The sequence below is a fragment of the Hyperolius riggenbachi genome, chromosome 12, assembly GCF_040937935.1.
Source record: "Hyperolius riggenbachi isolate aHypRig1 chromosome 12, aHypRig1.pri, whole genome shotgun sequence".
Lineage (NCBI taxonomy): Eukaryota > Metazoa > Chordata > Amphibia > Anura > Hyperoliidae > Hyperolius > Hyperolius riggenbachi.
This window is the reverse complement of record NC_090657.1, coordinates 156,521,147-156,549,065: the sequence shown is the minus strand read 5'-3', so window position 1 is coordinate 156,549,065 and position 27,919 is coordinate 156,521,147. Positions and strand designations below refer to the sequence as shown.

Here is a 27,919-nt window from a genome sequence, read left to right as displayed (position 1 = left end):
ACACTTCCTGCCTGTGCAGCGCTACATTCCTGGCAGGTAACAGACACTTTCTTCCTGCACTACGCTACATTCATGGAAGGTAACAGACACTTTCTTCCTGCACAGCGCTACATTCCTGGCAGGTAACAGACACTTTCTTCCAGAGCTGGGACAAGGTCCTTTAGCACCCAAGGCTGAGACACCAAAGTGCGCCCCTTCATCACCCCACTCCAGCCATCACACACTGATCTCTATTAGACTAAGAGGTGCCACAGCCCACTCCCCCAACATCTAGTTTGCAGTCACTGCCATGTATCCCCTTTTCTTATTTCTCTCTGCTTCAAATGCAATAAGGGAATGATAGCTGAGTGAGTTGCGCGCCCCCTCCTACACTGCACCCTGAGGCTGGAGCCTTTTTGCCTCGGCCCAGCCCTGCTTTCTTCCTGCACAGCGCTAAATTCATGGCAGGTAAGACACTTCCTGCCTGCACAGCGCTACATTCCTGGCAGCAAACAGACACTTCCTGTTTGCAGTATTTCTTCTTAGCTGTGGTCGGAGTTCTGCTGGAAGCCTTAGCACTGAGAGAACACATTATCATTAGGATTACAATAAAGAAAATGATTCAGTCTATCAGTCTAAAATGATGCAGTCTATTGCATTTATTTACATGTTGTGGCCAGAAGCATTAAAGATATGAGCACTTATACAGATACCCAGTTAATAAAAAAACACATGAAAGGAAACAGGAATTTGGTACCAACCAATAATAAGCTTGTCAGCCAATATTTACACTTCTGATCACCTAAAGTGAAGCGGTCACTTTGGCAGCCATTTTCCCCAGCTTGTATTATTATACTGCAGCCTATCGGATCACTACAAACTGGTGACATCACTGAGCTTTGAATGGAAATATATAGAAAAGAAGCATTGAAGTTGTTTGCATCACTCTGATTTTACATACCCATTTTACAGCCCATGTTCTTAAGTGGTACAAAGGTACCGGGAGTACTTTAATTGGCCTTGGGGGGTTTTAAATAAACAAGAATGATAAATCTTATATAGACACTAGTAGACCTCAGCCCATTTAAAAACAGGCTCTAGGTCTCTTCAAACCGTTGCCACCGCTGCATGTCAGTGCGCATGCGCACGCACACACATCCGCCGTACACACACCGTCCTCTCCCAGCGCCTGTCCATTCTGCACATGCGCAGTAGCGCAATACACAGGGACAGGATGACGCAAGGACACTTAGGGTTTATTACTGTATATAGAATACAGTGCATCCAGAAAGTATTCACAGGGCATCACTTTTTACACATTTTGTAATGTTACAGCCGTATTCCAAAATGGATGAAATTCATTTTTTCCCCTCAGAATTCTACACACAGCTCCCCATATTGACAACGTGAAAAAAACTTTACTTGAGGTTTTGGCAAATGTATTGCTAAACTGTGGTCTGATCTTCTTGGCCTCAGTCTCTATAGCTTGCTCACCGAAGTCCTGTAGATTAGCCGTAGCCAGGTAGATGCTGCTTGTTCACCTCCTGGGGGGCTTATCATTAGGGTGAAGAGTGTGGTAAAAGATTGGGGTATAGAGACTGAAAGAAGATAAGAGATCTGTCAGACCTCACAGCTTCATGGCAAAGTTTTTTTTATGTTTAATAAATCTGCCAAAACCTCAAATAAAGTTTTTCACCTCATCATTATGGGGCTCTGTGTGTAGAATTCTGAGGAAAAAATGAATGGAATCCATTTTGGAATAAGGCTGCGACATAACAGAATGCAGACGTGATGTGCTGTGAATACTTACCGGGTGCACTGCAGTTGAACGAGTGTTTAGGGTGAGATAGATGCATTCGGGGACAGTGGGAAGCATGGATACCTATCTATGAAACACATCTAACCATACGTGCATCCTGGGGTACGCGAGCTGACGTCACTCCCAATGTGGGGTTCTTGGCTAATGGGGTCATTAATAAAGGAGTACATGCTATACTAACGGAGTAACACTGAGAATGAAAGAAGAATGTGATGGTTGTTCTGAGCAGCATCATAGCGGTAGCGTAGTTCTGGAACTGGTGGATATATATATATATATATATATATATATATATATATATATAGCAGCCATGCTTGTTACATTGCTTTGTTATGTATTTTGGTGCCCTGCATCCCCATCACACAGCACTATTTCAATTGTACAAGGTAGAGTGACAGTCATTTAGTATCTCTTGCATCCATTGCCATCTGAAGCCATAGCTAGAAATTCCATTTGCCAGAAAATGTCTCACATAATTCCCATCAGACGCTCAGAGGGGAGCCCATCAAAGGGACCAAGGGATAGGTAAGGACAATGTCAGAATCATTGTCAAAGACAGCGCCCTCTGTAGGCTTCTAACAGGAACAGCAGAGGGCAGGACTGGTGGATTATTTGTACCTCCTTCCTGTAGCACAACCATTCCCTTGGACACAACATGGAACCTTCTCAGTAGAAACTTTTAGACTGTAATAACCTAGTGAAGCCAGCAGGTGGAGATGGGGTGTGAGGGACAATACATTCTATTTCAAATACACACCATAGAAGGGAGGGAAAGTTATGCAAGTTACATGAGTTTTATAGGCTGTAACAGAGAGGTCCTCCAAGCTGCAAGAAACTCGTATCTGCAGCACCTGAGCTGCTGGGAAATACAGAGTCCAGGGCTTAACTGACAGCAAGGTTGGCTGGTAATTGTTAGTTTGCATCGTGTCCCATTAAGGCTTCCCAGGTGACAGAGAGAGGATGAACCCCTCCGCACATATAGTGATTCATTACGGCATGGACGTTCCTCCAGAAGTGGTGTCCACCATGGTGTACAAATGACAGGTTGATTTTACCCTTTACAACACTTTACAGAACGTGACACTGATCAGACATACTCCTATGACGTTCCAGGCAGCATCATGCTACGCTGTAGGAGCTGGTGGTATCGATGCACTTTTCAGTAAAGTTGACCTTTTTGCTGGGGAAGCCATTTATGTCCTCCTGAATGGTCAGGTCATGGTCTGGACTGTCATGAGAACTGTCTTTCATGACACTGTAGTAGACAGGGACGTTGTACTTGGCGGCCTTCTCTGTCCTCTTTGGACCGCACTTGCACAGGTTCTTGAAGGCCGCCCGGAACTTCTGGGACATCAGGTTGTAAATGATGGGGTTGATGGCGCTGTTAAGATAGATGCACATTCGGCAGAAGAGCAAGAACCAGACATTCAGATAGGGGGGGTCCATAAATGAATTCACCACCACCAGGGTACGATAGGGCATCCAGAGCAAGGCAAACAGGATGACCACCACAGCCAACATCTTTGTGACCTGCCAGAGAGGAATACAGAGGAGAAAGCTTAATGACTATGAGACGAACCACACATTACAGCATAATCTGTGAGAATTTATCATGTCTTGTTATATTATAGTTCACTGGCTGAATACAAGGCACTTTGTCACACATACTCTGCTACAGTAGCAACTCTCCCAAGAGACCAGCTGATTGGCTACTTTTACCTGAATAAACCAAACTTTTTCAGTATGCAGCATTGTCCACCTCCCATAGAAAGCAGAGACCCTGAAGCATGTGTCTAAAGCACATTGATTCCTAGTGGACTCATTACTCCAGAGTGACAGTGAAAGAAACAGGAATCGGCTGCAAACATTGAAAGAAGGACTTGTGGTTGACTCTGTTTTATGGGGGTCATAATGGCTTGACTTGTTACTGAGGTAATATATAATGACATAATCTGTTATAGGGGGACATAAAGGTAGTGACATAGGAAGTCACTGTTTATGTGATTAGTTAATTCTTCCACTGAAGAGGGTAAACGAAAAAAAAAATTCTCCAGCCTATATTATACTATATTGTACTATATTTTCAGCCTTTCCATAAATACCAGCCAGCCATATGATCAAAATTGGCTAGATGGGCGCTGGACACAACCACAAGGTGTTCTGTCACAAAGATATGGTTTTCTCTGAAATGAAATATAATAATGAATGTGCGTTTGATATCTCTGGAGATCTCTATACTCTAGAGATATTTTTGCAATACTGAATGTTTTATAAGAGGCACAATAGTGGAACAGATAAGGTCTGTATAACACAGGAGTCAGGCTGCAGGGTCTCTGAGGATCAGCACGGTTTGAATTGTTGGGGGGATATTTGTGGAGCGCTGATCTCATCTAATCCTGAAAAGCAAACAAGTCGGTCTGCAGAAGCCGCAGCACAAAAGGAATTGTGGCATTTAAAACCCATCATACTGGCAGAAAATGATTATCCTTCCTCAAACCCCAGCTACAGCTCTGAACCAATCTATACATGTTATCCTTCCTCAAACCCATCTACAGTTCTGAACCAATCTATACATGTTATCCTTCCTCAAACCCCAGCTACAGCTCTGAACCAATCTATACAGGTTATCCTTCCTCAAACCCATCTACAGCTCTGAACCAATCTATACAGGTTATCCTTCCTCAAACCCATCTACAGTTCCAATCTATACATGTTATCCATCCTCAAACCCCAGCTACAGCTCTGAACCAATCTATACATGTTATCCTTCCTCAAACCCATCTACAGTTCTGAACCAATCTATACATGTTATCCTTCCTCAAACCCATCTACAGTTCTGAACCAATCTATACATGTTATCCTTCCTCAAACCCCATCTACAGCTCTGAACCAATCTATACATGTTATCCTTCCTCAAACCCAGCTACAGCTCTGAACCAATCTATACATGTTATCCTTCCTCAAACCCCAGCTACAGCTCTGAACCAATCTATACATGTTATCCTTCCTCAAACCCCAGCTACAGCTCTGAACCAATCTATACATGTTATCCTTCCTCAAACCCATCTACAGTTCTGAACCAATCTATACATGTTATCCTTCCTCAAACTCCAGCTACAGCTCTGAACTAATCTATACATGTTATCCTTCCTCAAACCCCAGCTACAGCTCTGAACTAATCTATACATGTTATCCTTCCTCAAATCCCGCTACAGTTCTAAACCAATCTATACATGTTATCCTTCCTCAAATCCCGCTACAGTTCCAATCTATACAATTATCATTATTATTATTATTATTATTAGGGTTGCTCGTCGGATTCCGCGGAATGGAGATTTCCGCGATTCCGGTCGGAAATTGGCAATTCCGTTCCGGTGAGCCGGAACGGAAAAGCTATAGCGGTGATCGGAAATAGCGGAATTTCTATGCGGAATTCCGTCGGAATTTAATCAGAAGCGTGTAAAAGCTGCATTAGCCAATCAGAAGGGATAGACCCATCACAGAAGCTTAAAACACGCTTAATTTTGCATTAAAAACAGAATTTCTGCACCAATTAGAGTCTTAACAAAAACCAACCAATCCTACGTTAGCAACCAGCTCCTAGCTTCCCATCATCAGCTATCCCACCCATTTTGTATATAAGAGAGGTGTAACAGTCACGAAGCTTGTGGGTTTCAGTCTGGTGTTTTGGAGAGAGGAGAGACAGACCCATATTAGTTGTTTCAACATAAAACAATAGTCTTTTTAAAGACTGTATATAAAACAAGTCTTTTTAAAGACTGTGAGAGAGAATTATACTGAGTGTGAGCTATTAGTAGTAGTAGCTAGGTGTATTTGTGAGAGAGTGACAGTAGATTGTTAGTTTGAGTGATAGATTGTAGTGTAGTGTACTAGTAGTTGCTGTGTGGAGAGGGTTAGAGAGAGCCAGCCAGGCTGCAGGCTTAAGCAGGCCATACACTGGCTCGATTCCCGGCCGTTTCGACAGCAGATTCGATCCTGGGATCGAATCTGCTGCCAATCGTTCGCGGTAAATGCAGCCGCCGATCCGATTTCCTCCCGAAATCGGATCGGTCCGTCGATCGCGCCGTGCGGGAAATTACCCTCGATCGCCCGCGGGTAAAGTGCGCGTCGCTAGCGGCGGCCGATCCGATCAAGTATACATTACTTGAGGCTGGCTCCCGGGCGTCTTCTCCGTGCTGCACGGCTCTGTTCCGGCTCCATCCATCCCGGCGCTTCCTGGGTCACTGCCGTGACCAGGAAGTTCAAATAGAGGGCACTCTATTTGAACTTCCTGGTCACGGAGTAACACAGGAAGCGCCGTAATGGAGCCGGAACAGAGCCGTGCAATGCGGAGAAGATGCCCGGGAGCCAGCCTCAGGTAATGTATACGGGGGGGGGGGGGGGGACAGGCGGCAGGAGCAGCTCAGCAGATGGTGAATCGGTTTCAGGCTGAAATCGATTCACAATCTGTTTGCAGTAAAGGCAGCCATACGATCCCTCTCTGATCAGATTCGATCAGATAGGGATCTGTCAGCTGGTCGATCTAATGGCACATCGACCAGTGTATGGCCACCTTTAGTGTTTGACAGAGTGAGAGAGTTAGGTGATTGATTGTAGTGCAAGTTTTTTTTTTTCTAAGTTCATTTTTTTTTCTTTATTTTGTTTTTGATTTATTTTCTTTATTTCACCCCCTTATTTTCTTATCTGTTTTTTAGTTCAAGTTAGGTTAGTTCAATAAAGTTTTTGGCCCCAAAACAATGGAGCGAGAGCAGCAGCAATATCTTGCCACTCCTAAAAGAAAATGGAGTGATGGTGGTGTTGGTGGATCACGTCAAGTACGTAATCAGGTTGAGGGTGGCGGCAGCAGCAGCAGGAAGCGTTCCGCCCTAATCAGAGATGTCTTCCCTGTGTTTGCACGCAGGAAACTTTTGACAGAGTAGCAGGCGAACAGGGTAGTTGATTATTTCGAACAGGAACCCTCTCTCCAGTGTGAGGAACTTGAAGCTAGTGGCAGCAGCACCAGTAGTGGCCAAGTTCCTCATGACCAGAACCCGACCGCAGCTGCTTCTCTTGACGAGGTTGCTTCCTCCCAGTACTCTCCTCCAGAATTAAAGCACACCTATGTCGATGAGAGAGATGTGCAGAAGGATTGGGATGAGGCATTGGAGGAGACCATGGGACCAAGGTCCCAAGAAGTGGTGGGTTCTGTGGTGACAGAAATGGCCCCTGTGTTTTCTTCATCCAGGAATCCATCACAACTGGTAGCTTGTGTCACCACCAATCTACATCACCACCAGTCAACTACGGAGGTGTTTCGTGGCCAGGTGGAGGGTCCAGAAGAGTCACTTTTGTAAAGAATTACAATAAGATGGGCGGAGGAAATGCAGCAGCAACAGGCCCCTCCTCTTCTTTTTCTAGTTGTCCTGTCCCTATTCAACCTGCATCCCATTTTACTTCAAATCCCTCTGCATGCCAGGCTGGAAGAGGGCTCCAGACCTTGGCAAGCACCTCATCATCACCCTTGTTGGTTTCCTCTGAATTCCAGCGTCAGGTCTCTGTGCTAGAAATGTTGCAGAGGAAGCGGATGCTATCTGCAAGTGATCCTTTTTTTGTAAAAAATAATGCACTCCTGGCAAGGCTGTTTGGCCAACAGCTGCTGCCCTACCAGTTTGTGGACTGTGCCCCCTTCCGCAGACTGATGAACAGTGTTGCTCCACAATGGCGGATCCCCAGCCGCCATTATTTTGATAGGAATGCTATCCCTGCCCTTCACCAGCACATTGTGGAGTTTGTCGGCCGGTCTATGGATCACGCTGTCGGTGGCAAGGTGCACTTCACTATGGATGGCTGAAGCAGCAGGCATGGGTAGGGAAAGTATCTAACTTTTACCGCCCATTGGGTCACCCTCCATGGTGCTGCCGAGGAGGGTGCAAGATCTGGGGCATCTCTGCTGGTGGTGCCGCCACGTGGGTTGAAGGGGAGGCATGTTCTACTTCCCTCTGCTACCTGTTCTGTCCAAGTACAGTCTGCTGCTGCTGAGCCTCCCAGCAAGTTGTCCCACTCCTACACTGGTCTACAGCACCATCGATGCTAAGCAGTGCTGAAACTGGAATCCATGGACGAGAACAGGCAAACCGGATCTGTAATCCCTGCAGCCTTACAGGATCAGATTCGGCAGTGGCTTTCCCCCCGAAAACTGGAGACAGGTGTAGTGGTGTCTGATAATGGTGCCAACATGGTGGCCACCATTTCTGAAGGTGGCTACATTCACTTACATTGCTTGGCTCACGTCTTCAAGCATGTAGTCCAGAAATTTTTATGAACTTTTGATGGGTTCAAGGAAGCTGTGGCCTCAGCACGAAAAGTGTCAGCCCACATCCGTCGCTCCGCAACCGCGGCCTTGAAAATGCTGCAGCACTGCCATAGTCTGCCGCAGAACAGGCTTATTTCTGATTGTCCGACATGGGGGAACTCCACCCTCCATATGCTGGAGAGGTTGTGGGAGCAGCGAATGGCGGTCAGGCTATACCTGTCTCAGATATCTTCCTCCAAATAAGGCCACTGGACTATATTACTGGGGACCAGTGGCAGCTGATTGGACAGGTATGTAAAGTGTTGGAGCCGTTTGAGCAGGCAACAAAATTGGTCAGTGAGGAGCACTGCAGCATATCAGAAGTGCTCCCTATTGTCTTCATGCTAGACAAGACTCTTGACAAAGTGCTCGGACAGGGGGAGGAAGCCCTACTGAACAGTGGTCAGTCAAGTGGGGGAGTGAGTGAGCATGCTCAAGTCCTGGATGAGGAGGCAGAGCTTGTGGAAGCGGAAGAGCCCATTGTCAGGGGGTGGGAAGAAGATTCTGATGTGGAGCTGGAGCATGACGACAGTTCTGACAGCCAGGAAGAGGTGATTAATGGCAGACATCTCTTCCCTATGGCTGCGCGTATGCTCCAGTTCCTCCGTAAGGACCCCCGGATTAAAACTCTAAAATCAAGGCTGGACGTGTGGGTGGCCACCATCTTAGATCCCGGTGCAAGGGGAAAATGCGGCAGTTCATACCCCCCTCCCAAGCAGATGCCAGGATGAGCTACATCCGGGATGCCCTTCTTCGTTGGGTAGAAGATGCGTTTCCTGCACCTGTATCCCGGGCCCAAGCTACCAAGCCTCATACTCAGCAAAGATCTGCTGTTCCCACTCCCAGCAGTAGCACCATTAGCCAATCTGTGAACCTGCTGAGTATGTTGAAGGAATTTTATCAGCCAATGGCAGATATTCCTTCTAGCAGCAGCACCATCAATGGGCAAAGTAGTCACCGCCAGCAGCTGGCCTGTATGGTGAATGATTACTTGGGGTCGGAGAGTGCTCCAGACAATATGGAGAGTAATGATGACCCCATGGAGTATTGGACAAAACAACTGGATACCTGGCCTGAACTCGCTCAGTATGCGCTGGAGGTTCTTGCATGCCCCACCGCCAGTGTTCTTTCTGAGCGAGTATTTAGTGCTGCAGGTGGGGTGGTCACCGACCAACGGACCCGTCTGTCCACAGACAATGTGGACATACTAACGTTCATTAAAATGAACGAGTCATGGATCAGTGATAATTACAAGGCCCCTCTCACTGATTCATGATGAAGATTAGACAGACTAAATTAAAATGTTGCTGTTTTTCAAGCCTCAAATGGTCTCCCTCTCAAACTCTGCTACATATTTTTGCATTTTAAGATAATAAAAATGCAGCTTTTGCAGCTGTCCGACGTTATATTCTATCCTAACCCTATGCTTTTGGTCTACAACTTCTCCTGCTGCTCCAAAAAAAAAATTATGACTGCCGTGGAACCACTTCTAGGTCCCATGGCCTACGACAACTCCTGCTGCTCCAAAAAAAAAATTGTAATCAGGATTATGATTCAGCCACCACTAAAGCCAAAGTTATCAGCAGGACTGCCAGGGAACTGGTATTTGTTTAAAAGAAAACATCCATTAGGTTCCCTTTAACATTGTGGAAATGGTTCCGCCGGAATGCGGAATTCCGTGGGGATCCGCCGGAATGTAGCGGTGACGGAATTTCATTAGAGCATCGCAGCGGAAATCGCCTGTTCCGATCATCCCTAATTATTATTACCGTATTATTATTATACTGGCAAGATGGGTTTTAAATGCCACAATTTTTTTTAGCCTATAACAAATATTCAGCATGATTCACTAAATGGAAGACGTTCATCAGCACAAGTTAACTTAAATGAGCACACACTACACACAGTCCTGTCATCGTACGGTGTGGTCCTAGTTTACACATGATCCTTTAAAGTGCCGCACAATGTTTGTTATGGTGGCCATACACTTATAGATTTGCAGCAGATTCGACCATCAGATAGATTTCTGTCAGATGCCTGTCAAGTCGAATTGGAGAGGAATCTATATGATGTGTGCCACACACTAGGAACAGATTTCCAATAGATTTCAGAATGAAATCTTTTGGAAATCTACTGTATGTAAATGCCTTATTGGACCATTAGATCCAATGCAACTCTATGGGTCATCGATCTGCTGCCAGCAGCAGATCGGCCTAGATTTTCCATCCTGTCAAATCAAATCGATCAAAATTGGCAGCAAATCGATTAATAGATTTGATAGAATATATTTCCGATCGATCGATTCTATAGAATCGACCGATGGCTGTAATTGACCAGTGTATGGGCCCCTTTACGAGACTGCGCTACTTCACCAGCTTGGCTGCTCCTACGTTAATCAACTCCGGTTTTACAATGTCTCCTCATTACCTGGGGTATGTGATATGTAATGATTAGAGATGGCTTGAACCTCCGATTTTAGGTTCGTGAACCTTGAACGCGAACTTCCGCAAAAGTTTGCGAACCTGCGAACTTTGCGAACCGCAATAGACTTCAATGGGCAGGCAAACTTTCAAAACTACAAACACTAATTCTGGCCACAAAAGTGATGGAAAAGATACCTGGAGCGGGCATGGCGGAGTGAGATACATGGCAAAAGTCCCGGGGAAAAATCTGGATTTGATGCACAGAAGGGTTTTAAGGGCAGAAATCACATTGCATTGCTAAATTGGAGACATAGTGCTTTAAAACATCTTTCTTGTGTATACATCAATCAGGGAGTGTAATTAGTTTACTGCTTCACACTGACAGACCAAACTCACTGTGTAATGCACCGCAAACAGCTGTCTGTGGAATGATGGCCATGCTGGACTGGTGCGCACCATGGTGAGAGTGCAGGCCATGGCGGTTTTCAAGCCCATATAGTTGGGCTGAGGTAGCTCAATGACAGTACAACAGTGACTGAGTGTCCAGCTGATCGAATTTGGTCTGTCCACAATGAAGCAACGACCTTATTATCCGGGGTCAGGTGTGCCCCCCAACACACTCATATAGCCGGTCATTGCGTCATTGTGATACGCAAGCCCCTTCACTGTGGCAAGGTAGCGATCACGAAGGGGAATTGACACATGTACATGCCTTTTGTTTTGTTGTTGCAGCCGCAGTGCAGCCAGAAAAATTAGGCAGGCATGTACACGCACCAGAAAACATTATTATAGCGCCCGCTGCTGGCAGCAGCCTTAAAAATTCAGGAATCTGCCTGGAGTCCTGTACCATGTTGGTGGTGGCGGAGAATGCAGTCAAGGCCTGCAGGGAGAGATGCTGTGTGGGGACCGACTTAGTCTTGGGGCAGGCAGTCACAGGGCGTGCAGGCAGAGATGCTGTGCGTGGGGACTGAGTTAGCCTACGGGCAGGCCTGAGCATGCTTTGCAGACCAGGCATCCGTGGTCAGATGGACCCTTGACCCAACGCTGTGTGCCAGAGATGACACCACTTGCCTTTCAACATCACGGTACAGTTTGGGTATCGCCTTTTTTGAGAAATAATTGCGGCCTGGTATCTTTCACTGCAGTGTGTGGCTTTACTTTTGTGTGTTGCTTTTCCTCAGGTGGTCATCCCATTGCAGTTTGTGCTTTTTCATCATGTGCCTTCGTAAGGTAGTTGTCCCTACACGGGTCTTGGTCTTTCCATGGCTCAATTTTCAGCGGCAGAGAGTACAAATGACATTGCTCTCATCTGAGGCAGACACACAAAAAATTTTCCACACCACCGAGCCCTGGGGTGATGGCTGCTGACGGAGTGTTAAGTGGGGTGCCAGAATCAGAGCAGGAGGAGGAAGATATGTCACGCTTCTGTGCGGAAACTGAGGAAGATGAGGTTTTCTTTGTTAGTCAACTACGTCCTAACAATATTTGGGGGTTGATGGCACGTGCCTTCTTCTGAACACTGTACTTTGGTCGAGGGCCGCACGGAATCACGACAGCACGACCTTTAACAGACCTGCCGGGTGGCCTGCCTCTGCCTTTTGATTTGTCCATATAGGTGGGGATGAATGCGCAGTCACACAGGTGCAGTGAAAAGGTATACAGTGACTGCTGGTATAACAATGTGCAGTCACACAGGTGCAGTGAAAATGGATGCACTGACTGCTGGTAGATAATACAATGTGCGGTCACACAGATGCAGTGAAAGGTATGCAGTGACTGCTGGTATAACAATGTGCAGTCACACAGGTGCAGTGAAAGGTATGCAGTGAGTGCTGGTAGAACAATGTGCAGTCAAACAGGTGCAGTAAAAAGGTATGCAGCACTGCTGGTATAACAATGTGCAGTCACACAGGTGCAGTGAAAGGTATACACTGACTGCTGGTATAATACAATGTGCAGTCACAAATGCAGTGAAAGGTATGCAGTAACTGGTATTACAATACAATGTGCAGCTGTTACACACACAGATGCAGTGAATAGGTCTGCACGGACTGGTATATAAACTGCGTGCTGTCACACAGGTGCAGTGAAGGGTATACAGTGACTGGTATTACAATACAATGTGCAGTTTTCACACATGTGCAGTTAACAGGTATGCACAGACTGGTATATAAAACAGCATGCGGTCACACAGGTGCAGTGAACAGGTATGCAGTGACTGGTATATAAAACTGTGTGCTGTCACACAGGTGCAGTGAAAAGGTAGGCACTGAATGTGCTGGGCCTGGCACAGTATAGCAATTAGCAAGGGCCAGCTGCGACGGGGCTGTATATGCAGTGTCAGTGGGAAACAACAACAAAAAAACACATCGCAAGAACATTAGCTCTCAAAAGAGCTGTTTTGGGGTGCATTTTAGCAATAAATATCATCAAAGAGCAAGCTAACAAGACCTAACTAAGCTTTCCCTATCTCTCCAGCAATGTCTCTCACTACAGGCAGCAGACAGAGTGAGAACATGGCCGACGCTGCTGCCTTTTATATGGGAGAGGGCTCCAGGAGGGAGTGCAGCCTGATTGGCTGCCATGTGTCTGCTGACTGTGATGTAGAGGGTCAAAGTTTAGCCCAATGATGTAGTATAGGAGGCGGGTCGAACTCGCATAAAGTTTGTGGTTCGCCGTGAACGCGAACCACCGTTGTTCACGTGAACAAGATCGCAGGCGAACCGTTCGGGCCATCTCTAGTGATGAGTAAGCAAACAAGTGGTCTTATCTATTTGTCAGAAATTAGCTAGCATTCCTGTGAGACCCTCCTGATTAAGGCATCTGATGACATTTATTTAGGTTTTCAATATCTCCTTTTATGTCCAGTTTTACGTCCAACAGTATGCACCGCTCTGCTATAGGGTGTGTTTGTGTTCCTCCACTACAAAGGAAAACAGAAGGTAATTGCAATTAATCAGTTTGGAGGGAGCATATGATGTCTCCCACAATGCATCACAGCTGAATATGCAAATCATCCTTTGTTGTCCCTACAAGGCACACAGTGTGAACGGACCACAAGACATTGTTCCAGATTAGCACAATGGTAATTCAAGGGAATGTTGGCAAATCAAGAAGGCAATACATAAAGCAATAATACCAGTAAATTAAGAATATGACAAAGGAAGCGTAATGATTGGAAGGCCGCAGGCTGTGAACAGCGATCTATGCAGGTGATGAATGCTTCTCATTACAGAAGATTTGCACAGATTAGCCAGATGAAGCAGTCTGCTATTGGGGGGTCTCCTGTTTACAGATGTATGTTACATTTTTGCACCCCCCACTTCCTCGCCTTCTAACTGTTATTATATCACTTGATCCCCACAGACTGTGCTGCCTCTGCTAATCCTCCGCAGGCTCTGAGCTCGGAAGAAGAAACGTTGGGTTCATCGTCTGCTAGGATGAGGATCAGCCTGCCTGTAACATGGATTATATCCAAATGACGCTGTCAGATCTGGTATGTAATTCATGCAATTTGGCCATGGGGCGGCCATCTTGTTTCTGATACTAAGGTGCTGCCATATTGCTTTCTGCAACATCTTAGCAGGACTTTACCTGCCGGGCTGAAGTTTCCAGTTATCAAACACTAATGGGTTACTTCTGCCTGTAGACTCCAGTGTGTTTACACTAGACAGTCAGGTTGTCGCAGTGATTTAGGGAGCGTCTCCTTCTCACAGCTTTCTATTGAAGGGCACAGCCGTGAGAAGAATGATATTCTGCAAAAGATGCAGAACTAGTAGTATGTGTAGAATAGTCTGTGTTGGGAATTCACCCATAGCTTCCCTGAGTTTATGCACTAGTCCCTAATCTATTGTGAGAGTCATTTGTAACATGGGTGAGCTGACATTGCTTTGTTTGGTAGACGTGGATGGAGTGGAGAAGACTACAGATTTTACTATCGCAGCATTTTCCAGCATTATTCCAGCACTCGCTCACTACAGCAAACAGAATAACGTGTGTAAAGTGTCCCCGCACAAGGAGCGTTACATTGCTGAGCTTTCATCACAGCGTCTCCCAGCATTATTCCAGCATTCACTGGTGGCATCTGGGCGAACATTTTAGGAAGGGGACTCCCAGATGCCAGCCCCCTCCTCAGGTGAAATGAGTATAGGGGTACATAGTACCCCTTACCAATTTCCACAAAGAGTTAAAGGAAAATAAATGCCAATATCCTTAGAAAGTTCTCAAACAAATATCCTCTAGATCAGTGTTTGTCAACATTTTATTGGTATGTACCCCTTTTAAAATCCTGTACTCACTAAGTACCCCCTAAATTAGTAAACATTATCACAAGTACCCCTTGACAAATATATATTTAATCCTAGTACATGATAATTGGTTCTAAACAATGCAGCTCTAGCTATACTAAGTATACCCGATAGCCCCGCCCCTCCTGACGCTGCACCACCAGCTCAATATCCTCTAGAATAGATAACGTGATTAAAGATCTCTGTTGCACTCTATAAAGGGCTAAGTCTGAATACTATGAGTGGAACCACCAGGAACCAGATCCAGCTGAAGCCCAGGCCAGCTTATTTCATAACTGGAACTAGAATTCTCTCGCTGCAACAATCTACCTGTATGGGCCCCAGTGCTGTCCGTGTGTCCATGGGCCCCAGTGTTGTCCGTGTGTCCATGGGCCCCAGTGCTGTTCGTTTGTCCATGGGCCCCAGTGCTGTCCATGGGCCCCAGTGCTGTCCGTGTGTCCATGGGCCCCAGTGCTGTCCGTGTGTCTTCTCACTGTCCCCTCCCTTCCCGACACTGGGAGAAAAGCCACTTAGATACCACAGTGACTACATTTTTAATTTTTTGTTTATTTTAGTATTTATATAGCACCGACATAATACACAGCGATGTACGGAAGTATTTTGTACTGTCACTGACTGTCCCTCAGAGGGGCTCACAATCTAATCCTACCATTGTCATAGTCTAATGTCCTACCATATTATTATGTATTTATATAGCACTGACATCTACTGCTGAACTTTACAGAGTACATACTCATGTCACTGACTGTCCACAGAAGAGCTCACACTCTACTCCTTGCCACAGTCATATGTCTATGTATGAAAGTAGATACCATAGTGACTACATAAGTACCATAGTAGTCATCTGAATACCAAAGTGTATGGATACTATGGTGACTATGCAGATGCCCTAGTTACCATGTGAACACACCATAATGACGATAACATGCTGGTCCATGTGGATTCCGAAGTGAGAATGTGAGAGAGAGAGTGAGTGTGTGTGAGAGTGAGTGAGAGCGAGAAATCCGATATTCTTTATTGGGGTTAGAAAAGTGTGGAACATGTCTCTTTGCAGTAATTGCAGAGAACTGCTCTGCCCGCTATATAATCACTGTATAAATTATGGGCACCAGACACAAATCTCCACCTTGTTGTGTCATCATGAGATTAATGACATTTTATTATACCTGGTAAGATTGCAGATGTAATCAGCTGGACTAATCGTGTAACGTGAGGTAAATGGCGAGGCATGGAAGAGCGGCTCTAATGTACACAATTTACAACAAACGACTTTCCACGCGGCCATGTCACAGAGCAGGCTTAATCACCCCCTTAATTGGATCCCGATTACGCTTTGTAGTCAATTAAGCAGCTTTATTTAGAGCGTAAGCTCTTTAAAATTCATAACAGCGCCGTAATTAGAACTAAACCAATCTGTGCTCAACTCTTCCTGCATTAATGTGGACTTTCCACTGAGCTGCTGCAGGAAGGAACTTATTCTCCATCCCTGAACCTCTAAAAACAAATCTGTGCTCAACTCTCCCCACCTTAAAGCCCCACTACATACAGAAGTTCCCGCCTCACAGCCCCTCTAAGCAGGGACGGATCTAGGGGGGGGCAAGCGGGTCTCTTGCCCCAGGCGCAGTTTGTTGAATTCTTAAAAAGGCGGCAAAATTTGGATGGGGAATGGCAGTTTAGGCGCCAAAACCTAACCTTGCCCCAGGCGCAACTTGGGGCAACTTGGTCTAGATCCGTCCCTGCCTCTAAGTACAGGAAGGCCCACCTTACAGCACCAGTACATATAGTAAGGCCCACCTTACAGCACTGCTATGTACAGGAATGCCACCTTACAGCACCGCTATGTACAGGAAGGCCCACCTTACAGCACCGCTATATACAGGAAGGCCCACCTTACAGCACCGCTATATACAAGAAGGCCCACCTTACAGCACCACTACATACAGGAAGGCCCAACTTACAGCCCCTCTATGTACAGGAAGGCCCGCCTTACAGCACCGCTATGTACAGAGAAGTCCTGCCTTACAGCACTGCTATGTACAGGAAGGCCAACCTAAAGCATCGCTATGTACAGGAAGGCTAACTTACAGCACCGCTATGTACAGAAAGGTCCACCTTACATCACCGCTATGTACAGGCAGTCCTGCCTTTCAGCACCAGTATAAACAGGAAGTCCCACCTTACAGCACAGTTATGTACAGGAAGGCCCACCTTACAGCACCGCTATGCACAGGAAGTTCTGCCTTACAGCACTGCTATGTAAAGGAAGGCCACCTTACAGCAAAGCTATGTACAGGAAGGCCACCTTACAGCACCGCTATGTACAGAAAGGCCACCTTACAGCACCACTATGTACAGGAAGGCCCACCTTACAGTCCCTCTATTTACAGGAAGGCCCGCCTTACAGCACCGCTACATACAGGAAGGCCCGCCTTACAGCACCGCTACATACAGGAAGGCCCGACTTACAGCACTGCTATGTACAAGAAGGCCCACCTTACAGTATCGCTACATACAGGAAGGCCTGACTTACAACACTGCTATGTAAAAGAAGGCCCACCTTACAGCAACGCTATGTACAGGAAGGCCACCTTATAGCACTGCTGTGTACAGGAAGGCCAACTTACAGCACCACTATGCACAGGAAGGCCCACCTTACAGCACCACTATGTACAGGAAGGCCCGCCTTACAGCACTGCTACATACAGGAAGGCCCGACTTACAGCACCGCTATGTACAGGAAGTCCTGCCTTACAGCACCGCTATGTACAGGAAGGCCACCTTACAGCAACGCTATGTACAGGAAGGCCACCTTATAGCACTGCTATGTACAGGAGGGCCAACTTATAGCACCACTATGTACAGGAAAGCCCACCTTACAGCACCACTATGTACAGGAAGGCCCGCCTTACAGCACCACTATGTACAGGAAGGCCCGCCTTACATCACCGCTACATACAGGAAGGCCCACCTTACAGCCCCTCTTTGTACAGGAAGGCCGCCTTATATCACCGCTATGTACAGGAAGGCCCACTTACAGCACCGCTATGTAGAGGAAGGCCACTTTACAGCGCCGCTATGTAGAGGAAGGCCCACCTTACAGCATTGCTATATATAGGAAGTCTTACCTTACAGCCCATCTATGTACAGGAAGGCCCACATTACAGCACCACTACATACAGGAAGGTCCAACTTATAGCACCTCTATGTACAGGAAGGACCATCTCACAGCACCGCTATGTACAGAAAGGACCACCTTACAGCACCGCTATGTACAGGAAGGCCACCTTACAGCACCGCTATGTACAGGAAGGTCCAACATACAGCACCGCTATATACAGGAAGGCCCACCTTACAGCCCCTGTATGTACAGGAAGTCCCATCTTACAACAGCATACAGGAAGTCTTGCCATACAATAGCATTACTACATACAGGAAGTCCCGCCTTTGCAGCAACACACTGTACAAGAAGGCCCACTTTTAGCACCACTATATACAGGAAGGCCTGCCTTAAAGCACTGCTACATAGAGGAAGACACGCCTTACAGCACCACTATGTACAGGAAGGCCCACCTTACAGTCCCTCTATTTACAGGAAGGCCCGCCTTACAGCACCGCTACATACAGGAAGGCCCGCCTTACAGCACCGCTACATACAGGAAGGCCCGACTTACAGCACTGCTATGTACAAGAAGGCCCACCTTACAGTATCGCTACATACAGGAAGGCCTGACTTACAACACTGCTATGTAAAAGAAGGCCCACCTTACAGCAACGCTATGTACAGGAAGGCCACCTTATAGCACTGCTGTGTACAGGAAGGCCAACTTACAGCACCACTATGCACAGGAAGGCCCACCTTACAGCACCACTATGTACAGGAAGGCCCGCCTTACAGCACTGCTACATACAGGAAGGCCCGACTTACAGCACCGCTATGTACAGGAAGTCCTGCCTTACAGCACCGCTATGTACAGGAAGGCCACCTTACAGCAACGCTATGTACAGGAAGGCCACCTTATAGCACTGCTATGTACAGGAGGGCCAACTTATAGCACCACTATGTACAGGAAAGCCCACCTTACAGCACCACTATGTACAGGAAGGCCCGCCTTACAGCACCACTATGTACAGGAAGGCCCGCCTTACATCACCGCTACATACAGGAAGGCCCACCTTACAGCCCCTCTTTGTACAGGAAGGCCGCCTTATATCACCGCTATGTACAGGAAGGCCCACTTACAGCACCGCTATGTAGAGGAAGGCCACTTTACAGCGCCGCTATGTAGAGGAAGGCCCACCTTACAGCATTGCTATATATAGGAAGTCTTACCTTACAGCCCATCTATGTACAGGAAGGCCCACATTACAGCACCACTACATACAGGAAGGTCCAACTTATAGAACCTCTATGTACAGGAAGGACCATCTCACAGCACCGCTATGTACAGAAAGGACCACCTTACAGCACCGCTATGTACAGGAAGGCCACCTTACAGCACCGCTATGTACAGGAAGGTCCAACATACAGCACCGCTATATACAGGAAGGCCCACCTTACAGCCCCTGTATGTACAGGAAGTCCCATCTTACAACAGCATACAGGAAGTCTTGCCATACAATAGCATTACTACATACAGGAAGTCCCGCCTTTGCAGCAACACACTGTACAAGAAGGCCCACTTTTAGCACCACTATATACAGGAAGGCCTGCCTTAAAGCACTGCTACATAGAGGAAGACACGCCTTACAGCACCACAATGTACAGGAAGTTCCGCCTTACAGCTCTACTACGTACAGGAAGTCCCGCCTTGCAACAACCCAATATACATATAGGAAGCCCACATTACAGCACCACTATATACAGGAAGGCCCGGCTTTCAGCACGGCTATGTACATGAAGACCCGCCTTACAGTACAGCTACATACAGGAAGGCCCACCTTAGAGCCAAACTCTATGGTGGGCCTTCTCAAAACAAGCTGAACCTGGGCTAATCAAATGCACTTTGGGTTTGATTGGTGCAACTCTAACCTGCATGCAATATGCATGGGAGCTGCAATGATAAGCCCTTTCCTCTCTGAGGAGTCTGATACTCTGGAATGACTCATTCCGTGTTTGGGAGATGGGAAGCCACAGATATTATTACAGAGCTGGAATTATAGCATTGGCTATCAGTACAGACCATCAGGGGGCAGCATTTCATGCATCTACCCTGGGTGTGGCGACCGTGGCAAGGCCGTGATAATACCGTGATCTGGAGTCACCGAGCAGTACATAGTCAGTCTTACCACACGTGGCCTTGTGTGTAATACCCCCCCCCCCCCCCCCCCCCCCCTTGCCTCACTGTATGGATGAAATATGTATTCCCCACAACGTGCAATATCTGGAGTCACCGTACTGCAGAGTCAGTCAGACTCCCCAGGCGTGGCCTTGTGTGTAACTCCTCCCCCACCACCTTACTGTATGGATGAAATATGTATTCCAAACCATGTGCAATACCTGGAGTCGTGGAGCAGCACAGAGTCCAGCAGTCTCCCCACGCGTGGCCTTGTGTGCAACTCTCCTCCAACTGGCTTTACTGTATGGATGAAATTAAATATATATTCCTCACCACGTGCAGTATCTGGCAGAGCAGTGCTTTTCAGCGCTGCTAGATTTGGGGGCAGCCGGCGCCTCCATAGACTACAATAGGAATCACTCCTATTGCAGTGCTCAGTGAGTAACGTCGGAGCCGTCAGCAGACAGAGCCGAGGTTGCTTAAAAAACACAATAATTCGGCCTCCAGCAATCGCTGGAAGCCGAATTATTTCATTCCCCCACTATCCATGGCGGCCTGGAGGGGGAATAGTAATTAATTCGGCCCGGACTTGTGCAGAAGCAGGACCAGCCATATAACAGCTGGATCCTGTGCCCAAGTCTACCGGCGCCGATTTCAAATGTACTCGTATCTGGAGTCACCGCCGGACACATTACTGCTGATTTTTCTCCAGGCTGCGGGCTCGGTCCTCGCTTCGCTCGGATAACTTTGTATTCTAGGCTAGTGGACATTGCACACCAGGACCCAGGCAGCTAACTCGGGTTGCAAGGTTAGTGTTGCTGATGGGCATTATGGGGTTAATTTATGATCTGCATGACTTTGCACATGCTCAGTAGCATTTGTATGCTATTCTGTCGAGTATGCTGAAATGTTGGAACACCGGCCATAACTCACCATCTCTGTCACACCAATATATGTGACTTGACAGGGACATAAACTGCTGATATATCACCTTACTTATCAGCAAACACATCCTGCTAATCAATGCAAACACTGCCAGTGCTGTACCCCATAGCAGCCATGGCCAGTGCTGTACCCCATAACAACCATGGCCACTCAGTGCTGTACCCCATAGCAACCATGGCCAGTGCTGTAGCCCATAGCAACCATGGCCAGTGCTGTAGCCCATAGCAACCATGGCCAGTGCTGTAGCCCATAGCAACCATGACCAGTGCTGTAACCCACATCAACCACAGCCAGTGCTGTAACCCACAGCAACCACGGCCAGTGCTGTAACCCACATCGACCACGGACATTGCTGTAACCCACATCAACCATGGCCAGTGCTGTAACCCACAGCAACCATAGCCAGTGCTGTAACCCACAACAACCATGACCTGTGCTGTAACCACAGCAATTAAATGCCTAAATGACTAAAAATTATGATGAATAGTATTGTTTGCATGATTTGTAAATCGCTTCAGTTTATAATGTTTTACACACATACACTTGCTACAACATTATGCTTTCAAGGCCTGATTCACAGTCTTGCAGATCTTCCAGATTTATAGGCTATAAACATGACATAGCGTTGCCTCACGGGATGTCCAGCCCTGACGTTATGGAGTAGACACTTTTATGTGACATAATTTGCGTTTATTGCACACATTGTGCTCTGCCTGTGATTGGACAGGACGCCCCACACATGACAAACAGGCTTCCTGGAAGCAGCCAGTAATAAAACATGGAAGATCATTAACGAGTCCACATGGAGAAGACAAGAGATGTGTAATGTCCTCATCTCAGAAGGTGGATGTGGTTGTTACTGACCGCCTACAAGGCCAATAAAAACGGTTTATTGTGTTCAGACAGCGGGACGATCCAATAGACTACAGAGTGTGGAGTATTCCTCGTCTTCTCTGCCAGCCTAATGAGCCCGACGGGCGATCTCGCAGAGCATCAATCACTACTTAAGGAGTTACACAGAAGGGCGTCCGAAGGACTGGATTTAGACTGTTCTAAAATACATTCTACTAATTGTTGCATACAAAAACGATGATGGAGGCTGGCACATCCAAAAATAGAAACGCTCTTTTATTGAAAAAACATTAAAAACAGTGGTAATACAGCGACAGCCCGCTGTTTCAGGTGTCAGCCCTTTCTCAAGCTGTTTCAACCACATAAATGAGTCAAGCACGTACACTTATATACTGCCCTCTCACAAAATCATCCAATAGATTTAAAATTAACAACAGCCAATCAATTTACCTGCATTGCCCCGCGGACCTGAGAGGAGACATGTCTCTGACGTATCAAGCACAAAAAAACAGTGTATACCGTGGCTCTATGGCGTCCTTCCGCACACCAAAAGCATCCCACGGCTTCCCATTTGCCAAAGACGGACCAGGTGACCAAATCACGTGTGACGTCATCACGCAGACGCCACCCTGGGTGCGCTCGTATAACATGCGCTAGACAGAATGCGCATTGGACCAAAAGACGTAAATGGACCTCGCCCCCTGGGCAGAGACATCCATACGTCATATGTAAACAAACGCTGCCCCATACATGGCAGCCAATAGCGAACCCACAGGCGGCCTCTCCATAGCAACCCCACACAAAGCACATACAATATGCATGTAATGTAAAATCTCACCACATCCTCCTTGACAAATGTAAACAGGTCAGCAGACTTCTTCAGCCCAGATCCGTGGATGCAGGAAAGTGAAAGCTCTGTAAAAAAGAGCAAATTACAAATATACATTAGAACACTTAGCCAGAGCACATAAAACCTATAAGCAAAAGCCCAATTCATACTCACGATTGAGCCCCCCATTCCCCATCACCCCCAATCTCTTTATCCAACTAGCTTCCCGTTTCAATAATTCATTAGATCTACTATGTCTTCCCCTCCAAGAACCCGGGACCCCATCTATTATCTGCACTTTCAATTGTGACACATTATGGTGCATCAGAGTGAAATGAGCTGAAACTGCTTGTTTTGTGTCACCATTACGAATGGCACTTTTATGAGAACAGATCCTATCTCTAACCTTTTGTGTAGTCATGCCAATGTAGCCTAAACCACACGGGCATTTTAGATAGTAAACCACAAAACTAGATTCACAGGTGTAGAGATCTCTAATTAGATATTTAGTACCTTTAGTTGGATGATAGAACTCAGGACCCTTAGTAATGTGCCCACAAAGATGGCAACCTAAGCAAGGATAAGTCCCCATCCTCCTATTGGGCACTAGTCCCACAGGAGCATGGTGAAACACCTTATCCCTAATGGTGGGTGCTCGTTTAAAAGATTGAAGTGGAGGGTATCTAAATTCGGGAATGTTGGGAAAAGCATCTCTCAAAAGATGCCAATGACGTCTAATGCTCCTCCCAATCTCAAGACTACATGTATTATATGTTGAAACAAAGGGAAGACGAAATTGGCTATTAGACCTCTTCTTTTTTGGACTAGTGTTGGGCTCTAGAATTTGTGAAGGATAACCCCTCTGTTTAAATCTATATGTCATATCACTCTTACGTTGACAAAGGCTATCAGGATCGGCTACAATTTTATCAAGTCTCGTAAATTGCCCTTTGGGGATCGCATTTTTCACATGAGGGGGGTGGAAGCTATCATAGTGTAGTAACGAGTTACAATCTGTATTTTTAACATAGAGATCAGAAATTAAGTGGTTATCCCTCCTAAAAATCGTTGTATCCAAGAACGTCACTTGATCAGAATTTACATGACTTGTAAGTCTAATTTCTCTGCAGCATTGAGACAGGTCGATGAGGAACTGTTCCAGGGTCGAATGTGGCCCCGCCCATACGCAAAAAATATCGTCGATAAATCTATACCAACATTTGGCATGTCGTTGAAAGAGACGATTCGAGTAGACGAACGCCTCCTCGAATAATCCCATATAGAGATTAGCATACGACGGGGCCACATTCGACCCCATCGCCGTGCCCCGCAGCTGCAGGAAGAACTCATCCTTGAATGAAAAATAATTACACCTTAAGACCACATTTAACAACTCAAGTATTTCCTCCCCGTGGGAGAGGCTTCTTTCCTCTAGGTTTATTAGGTTTAGGGAATCTCCTAAGGGTATTAGCAGGCTTTTGTTGATCAGTTGTCTAAAAAGATTGCTGTTTTTGAAGGTCTTAAAAAGAGAACTGAACTAACGATACGGCCCGCCGATAAGGGCGGGGCCGTGGTAGTGTTGGACACTGGGTACTATGAGGAGGAGATTAATGTTCAGTTGGCACAGTCTGAGGTGTATAGTAAGATAGAACGGGATCCTGTGGTACCTATACAAACAAAGATTAAAGGCATAATTGATAGAGCAAAAACCAAAGGGATTATTGATGAAAGCTTAGCAAAGTTTCTTGTGCAGGAGAATCCTATGACACCTAAATTTTACACCTTGCCAAAGATACACAAGAACCCGTGCCGGCCACCGGGGAGACCCATTGTGGCTGGTACGGGTTCAATCTTTGTCCCTATTGCACAATTTTTGGACAAATTGTTGCAGCCTTTGGTTGTGACGTTAGATTCTTACATTAAGGATACTGGCATGTTTTTACAAAAAATTGGGGACCTTGATTTGGGAGGTGATGATCTACTCCTGGTTACATTGGATGTCGAGAGCCTCTACACCTCCATCCCTCATGATGGGGGTGTAGAGGCGATCGACTGGTTCCTTATGACGCAGTCAGATCTTTCACATGATCAGCGATTGTTTGTACTTGAGTTGTTAAATGTGGTCTTAAGGTGTAATTATTTTTCATTCAAGGATGAGTTCTTCCTGCAGCTGCGGGGCACGGCGATGGGGTCGAATGTGGCCCCGTCGTATGCTAATCTCTATATGGGATTATTCGAGGAGGCGTTCGTCTACTCGAATCGTCTCTTTCAACGACATGCCAAATGTTGGTATAGATTTATCGACGATATTTTTTGCGTATGGGCGGGGCCACATTCGACCCTGGAACAGTTCCTCATCGACCTGTCTCAATGCTGCAGAGAAATTAGACTTACAAGTCATGTAAATTCTGATCAAGTGACGTTCTTGGATACAACGATTTTTAGGAGGGATAACCACTTAATTTCTGATCTCTATGTTAAAAATACAGATTGTAACTCGTTACTACACTATGATAGCTTCCACCCCCCTCATGTGAAAAATGCGATCCCCAAAGGGCAATTTACGAGACTTGATAAAATTGTAGCCGATCCTGATAGCCTTTGTCAACGTAAGAGTGATATGACATATAGATTTAAACAGAGGGGTTATCCTTCACAAATTCTAGAGCCCAACACTAGTCCAAAAAAGAAGAGGTCTAATAGCCAATTTCGTCTTCCCTTTGTTTCAACATATAATACATGTAGTCTTGAGATTGGGAGGAGCATTAGACGTCATTGGCATCTTTTGAGAGATGCTTTTCCCAACATTCCCGAATTTAGATACCCTCCACTTCAATCTTTTAAACGAGCACCCACCATTAGGGATAAGGTGTTTCACCATGCTCCTGTGGGACTAGTGACCAATAGGAGGATGGGGACTTATCCTTGCTTAGGTTGCCATCTTTGTGGGCACATTACTAAGGGTCCTGAGTTCTATCATCCAACTAAAGGTACTAAATATCTAATTAGAGATCTCTACACCTGTGAATCTAGTTTTGTGGTTTACTATCTAAAATGCCCGTGTGGTTTAGGCTACATTGGCATGACTACACAAAAGGTTAGAGATAGGATCTGTTCTCATAAAAGTGCCATTCGTAATGGTGACACAAAACAAGCAGTTTCAGCTCATTTCACTCTGATGCACCATAATGTGTCACAATTGAAAGTGCAGATAATAGATGGGGTCCCGGGTTCTTGGAGGGGAAGACATAGTAGATCTAATGAATTATTGAAACGGGAAGCTAGTTGGATAAAGAGATTGGGGGTGATGGGGAGTGGGGGGCTCAATCGTGAGTATGAATTGGGCTTTTGCTTATAGGTTTTATGTGCTCTGGCTAAGTGTTCTAATGTATATTTGTAATTTGCTCTTTTTTACAGAGCTTTCACTTTCCTGCATCCACGGATCTGGGCTGAAGAAGTCTGCTGACCTGTTTACATTTGTCAAGGAGGATGTGGTGAGATTTTACATTACATGCATATTGTATGTGCTTTGTGTGGGGTTGCTATGGAGAGGCCGCCTGTGGGTTCGCTATTGGCTGCCATGTATGGGGCAGCGTTTGTTTACATATGACGTATGGATGTCTCTGCCCAGGGGGCGAGGTCCATTTACGTCTTTTGGTCCAATGCGCATTCTGTCTAGCGCATGTTATACGAGCGCACCCAGGGTGGCGTCTGCGTGATGACGTCACACGTGATTTGGTCACCTGGTCCGTCTTTGGCAAATGGGAAGCCGTGGGATGCTTTTGGTGTGCGGAAGGACGCCATAGAGCCACGGTATACACTGTTTTTTTGTGCTTGATACGTCAGAGACATGTCTCCTCTCAGGTCCGCGGGGCAATGCAGGTAAATTGATTGGCTGTTGTTAATTTTAAATCTATTGGATGATTTTGTGAGAGGGCAGTATATAAGTGTACGTGCTTGACTCATTTATGTGGTTGAAACAGCTTGAGAAAGGGCTGACACCTGAAACAGCGGGCTGTCGCTGTATTACCACTGTTTTTAATGTTTTTTCAATAAAAGAGCGTTTCTATTTTTGGATGTGCCAGCCTCCATCATCGTTTTTGTATTCTGCTGGGATCCCTAGGTGCGAGGATCCATTGAGGCTTGGGCACCCACTCCCTTGGTTCACGAGTGCCACTCTTTTTATCAGTGTGTCAAACTAATTGTTGCATAAACAGATAGACTGTGTGCTCACACCGCGCTGCACGCAGGAGAATGCCGAGGACAAGAAATTATCATCAGCATCAACAACAAATTCCTCTTCACAAACCTTGAGACTCAGAGGCTACAGTGCATCTCCCCAGGGAGGAAGGGGGCACCACGAGAGGAGGATCCGTACACTACGAGATAAGAATCTATACACCACGACATGCGGGTCCACACACACACGCACCATGACATGAGGATCCATACACGATGAGAGGAGGGTCCACACACCACGAGAGGAGGGGCAACACACCACGAGAGGAGGGTTCACACACCACAACATGAGTGTCCATACACCACGAGAGGAGGGTCCACACACCCCGAGAGGAGGGTCCACACACCACGAGAGGAGGGTCCACACGCCGAGAGGAGGGTCCACACACCACGAGAGGAGGGTCCACACACGCCGAGAGGAGGGTCCACACACCACGAGAGGAGGGTCCACACACCACGAGAGGAGGGTCCATACACCACGAGAGGAGGGTCCATACACCACAAGTGGAGGGTCTATACACCACAAGTGGAGGGTCTATACACCACAAGTGGAGGGTCCATACACCACGAGATGAGCGTCTACACACCACGCGATAAGGATCTATACACCATGAGATGAGGATTTATACACCACAAGATGAAGGCCCATACACCACAAGCAGACCGACAATTGGGAGATTGTCCTGGCAGAGGGGGATTAAGGGTGAAATATTTGCCAAAGAGACTGCGCAGAAAGAGACCTCTAATATGAAAGATCACTCAGCAAGAGACCACCACTGGCAGAGACTGGCAACACCAGAGTGTACAACAAGAGACAGCTGCTGGGAGCCCCCTCTTGCTTGGCCGCCAGAAGCCCCCTCTTGCTTGGCCGCCGGAAGCCCCCTCTTGCTTGGGCGCC

General features: G+C 46.6%; 1 protein-coding gene across 1 annotated transcript in view; it reads right to left on the bottom strand.

The window, feature by feature from the left end:
- Positions 1-2,573: 2,573 nt before the first annotated feature.
- The window catches only part of LOC137542514 (thyrotropin-releasing hormone receptor-like), a 317,343-nt gene continuing 291,997 nt past the window's right edge, over positions 2,574-27,919 (bottom strand). The window contains exon 4 of the mRNA XM_068264488.1: positions 2,574-3,328. Coding sequence (XP_068120589.1) covers positions 2,918-3,328 — 411 coding nt within the window. The 3' untranslated portion in view covers positions 2,574-2,917. The remainder of the gene's footprint in view (positions 3,329-27,919) is intronic.